This window comes from Pteropus alecto, unplaced genomic scaffold (genome assembly GCF_000325575.1).
Source record: "Pteropus alecto unplaced genomic scaffold, ASM32557v1 scaffold34, whole genome shotgun sequence".
NCBI classification, from domain to species: Eukaryota; Metazoa; Chordata; class Mammalia; order Chiroptera; family Pteropodidae; genus Pteropus; species Pteropus alecto.
Genome location: NW_006435763.1, coordinates 6,689,259 through 6,693,209, shown reverse-complemented (window position 1 = coordinate 6,693,209; position 3,951 = coordinate 6,689,259). Strand labels below are relative to the sequence as shown.

General features: G+C 50.0%; 1 protein-coding gene across 1 annotated transcript in view; it reads right to left on the bottom strand.

The window, feature by feature from the left end:
• VPS35L (VPS35 endosomal protein sorting factor like) overlaps positions 1 to 3,951 on the bottom strand; it is a 122,786-nt gene that overhangs the window by 34,923 nt on the left and 83,912 nt on the right. The window contains exons 29-31 of the mRNA XM_025046103.1: positions 3,224 to 3,301; positions 2,301 to 2,415; positions 1,643 to 1,662 (exon numbers count right to left, since the gene is read on the bottom strand). Of these exons, the coding sequence (XP_024901871.1) occupies positions 1,643 to 1,662; positions 2,301 to 2,415; positions 3,224 to 3,301 (213 nt within the window). The remainder of the gene's footprint in view (positions 1 to 1,642; positions 1,663 to 2,300; positions 2,416 to 3,223; positions 3,302 to 3,951) is intronic.

Below are 3,951 nucleotides of genomic sequence, written 5' to 3'. Positions count from 1 at the left end.
AGGATGGTAGGGCGGGCTTTTCCCAAAGGAGGCTCCAGGAATCCCTCCCACTCTGCTTGTCCTTTCGGTGTCCCTGTGGACTCCTCCCATCGGAGGCGGGGTCTGCTTTCCCTCCCCTCTACGGGGCTGGCCCTGTGACTTGCTCGGACCCAAAGGATGAAGTCGGACAAAGCGCCAGCCACTGAGACGGCTTAAACTCAGCCTTTGAAGGCCCTGCAGCTTGTTTTTGCCGTCACCATGTAAGAGAGCTCAGCTGAGGCGACTGAATGGAGGGCGGGCAGTGGAGAGAAAGAGGTCACGCAGATGAGAAATGAGACACTCCAGCCAGCAGCCAGCAGCCAGCAAGCAGCAGGGCCCCAGACACATGAGCGAGGCCATCCCGGACCTTCCAGCCCCAAGTCCTGCCACATGGAGCAGCCTTGTGACCCAGCCAACCCACAGAATTGTAAGGATTGACAAAACACTGTTACTTAAAGCCACTAGGTCTTGGGGTGAGCTGCCATGCAGCAGTGGGAAACTAGATGAACAGAGAGCGGACGCTCGGCACTCGGCCTCATTTCACCATCTGATGAGCAGCAGCACATTGGTGTCTCAAAAGCCCCCTGCCGGTCCCAGACCACGTGATTCCGGTTGCCCAGGTGTGCGCGTGTCTCCCGAGGCCTGGCCAGTGGGTGTGTCCATCCTCCCTCACAGCTGCACTTTGTTCGGGGGTGGGCCAGTGACCCAGATGACCCCAAAGGGACTCAATCTCAGCACCTCTGCTGCGGCCCTGCCCACCAGGCTGCAGAGCTGGGAGGACGCCTGTGGCTCTTGCGGGGAGCGGGCCGCCTGGGAGGACACCGAGAGCTCAGCCACGAGCCAGAGATGCACAGGCGGCAGGCCCTGACGACACCACAGAGACCCCTAGTCCAGCTGCTCCTGCAAAGGGTTCCATCCAGGGCTTTCTGTCACGGGAAGCAATAAGTGTTCCCTCCTGCCTCTCCTTTTGAATTTTCCCTGAGGTCAGTTTGTCTTGGCTCCCTCTGCCCCTGGGGAAGTGCTGGCTAATGTCACATGTTTTCTAACTCCATCTTATCTCAATAAAAATGAAGAGCACCAGAGAACACGATGTGAACTGCTCTCCCCAGCGTGAAGGTAAACAATTACATCACGTTTCCAAGAGCACTGAAGCGCCTTCCTCGAGACTTACCATTTTTATAAATCCATTAATCAAACATGCCAGCATTCTCTTCTCGTCCTCGAGAGTGAGCGCACTGAAATCAATAATTGTTCATAATTAACACTGAGGGAATAAATGAGTTTCTAAAAAGAACAAAATATATGTAAGGACTAAGCAATTTAACGAGGAGGAACATTTTGCATTTTCTTGATTTAAAAAACTCCCAACAGGCTGTGTTTCCTGTGATGAAAATATGTAATCTAAATTAATATAAGTTAAATGTGTTTCATCTCTCTCAAAGACGCTATTCTCAAGATCTATCTATTAATGGCAAAACAGAAGGTAACTTTCTCTTTTGGGGGCAGAAAGGTCCCACTTCAAATGCTGTATATCAGAGAACTTTTGTTTCCCCTCCCCTCCCCATCACCCAGGTGACACTGGCGGGGGTCACCTCCCAAATAAGCCACTCACACACACCCTTACCTCCGGGACAGCTTCTGTACCTAGTACGGACATGCGCCTTGAGCAGAACTGTCAGCCCTAACTGCAAGCTGCAGACAGTATTCATTCTGTACTTACTAGATTCTACTCGTGTGTCTCTGGAGTTTCAAATAAATATCAACAATGAAAAACAAACGAATCTGCTGTGATGAAGCACTCCTAACTTCTACAACTCTCCAGGCACACACGGCCCAGAGTTCTGAGCTGCCTGTCCCTCAACATTATAAAAAAATTTCAAACAGAAAGCAAAGCTGAAAAGAATTTTACAGTGAATACCCACATATTCAGCCACGAAGATCCTAAAATATCAACAATGAAAAACAAACGAATCTGCTGCGATGAAGCACTCCTAACTTCTACAACTCTCCAGGCACACACGGCCCAGAGTTCTGAGCTGCCTGTCCCAGTCTGCCTGCAACAGACTTAAGAAGTTCCTTGCAGGAAAACATCCCGCTCTGTCATCTGTCTGACTATACACGTGTGCACGTCTGCTGTGCTTCCTACAAAAGCGACAGATTTAAAACTCCCCATTTACTGACAGCTCCTTGAGGAATCCCTCTCTCCCCGACACAGGCCATACGCCCCTGCAAAGTCGGCTTTCCTGACGCCCGGAGAGGAGACGCTGGCGTGACGGGCTCACCTTGGGAGAGGCACTGGTTGGCCAAGGCCACCTGACCAGAATGCAGGTAGAGGTTGAGGCGCGTGAAGATGCCCGCCAGGGAGGGAATGGTGATGAAGCAGTAGGCGACACAGGCCTAGGAGGAAGCGGACATCAGGTTACACGGGCAATGCCGTCGCGGTGGATTAGCACCCGTTTTCATCCATCATATACTTTCACGCAAAAACATGTAACCTCCCCATTCCGAGCCCCGATTTCTCCCTTTCGCCTCTGCTGTGTCTGTCTCTCACGGAGGAGGGACAAATGGAGAGAGTCATGGTGTATGAAAAATAAATCCTCATCCGTCATCACAGGTAACAGCTAATATTAGGTTAAAAAGCAGCTATTTAAACCGCTTACTTTAAATAATGGAAGTAACTAGAAGAAGAAGTTGCTTAAGAAAAAGGCTGAGGTGGCTGAGGAGCCAGGGATGAGGGGAGAAAGGGCAGGGTGGAGATGCTCATGCGCCACTGACGTCTGCTGGACAGGATTTCATTTCTGAAACTATAGATACGCATTGCTTTGATAAAATTCTGAGCAGCCTGCTTAAGTAGCTGAAATCTTTTTTTCAAAGTTGGGAAGTGACCAAGAGAGAAAAAAGGTACAAGGCCTTCCAGACCCAGGCACGACTACAGAGACGACTGGGCTGGCACACAAACCCACATCCACCTCGGCCAACTCCCCGTTACGCGTATCCAAATTCAGACTCCTTTGATCGTTTCTTTTGAAAACATTAAGAAAACTGATTAGTCCATAGATACGCGAGGAAAAGATCATCTGGAAAATCGATACAAAACCATTCTTACCGTAACACACTCGTCTTGTTCTGGGAAGAGCAAATTAGGAACTCGCGAGCAAAACCACCCACCGGGGTTCAAAGTCTGCGGGCCTTATGTGTAGCGTACCCGGACGAACGCGGCTGTCTTTCTGGAATGGTTCCCCTTCATCGCTTTCCTCGTTTCCATTGCCAACCGGTTCACACTCTATAGATTTGTTAAAGAGTAGAACAGAAAGGCTAATGAAATGATGGCTGACGCACGCCTTCCGTAGAGAAACGGACCTTAACTGCAGGCAAGTCAAGGAGAATGAACAGCGTGGGGCTGAGACTGGTTAGCGCTGAACCCTGACATGCTAAAGGGCGTCATCAGACCTGATTCTATCTGGGCCTGAGCAAACATCTCCAAGAGAGCAGAATGAAAGGCACTTACTGAGTGAGTCATGCCTGCCAACTGGTATTACAAATGAGCATTTTCTGGTTTGATGAACAGCTAGGGTTCACTTACTCCGTTTCCAAAAATCCCACACACTACGTTTAAGATCTTAGGGGTCTTGGGAGAAACCTCCGAATCTGAGAGTAAGCCGCACGATGCAGCTAGGCAATGCTAACGAGAGCCATGAGGAAGGTGGCAGCAGCAGCCACGGCGTCACGCAGCACAGCAGGGGCTGCCCTACGAGCTGTGCAGTCACCAGCTCACCTACTCCTGACCCAGCTCAGATGGGTGCCATCGCCTCTCCTTATGGATGAAGTCTCCACATGGGTCTTAAGTGTTTAGTATCGCTACATAACCTGATAACCAGCAAACAGAAACATAAAAAAGCTACTCATCCATGAATTTCCACGAAGCAATTAAAG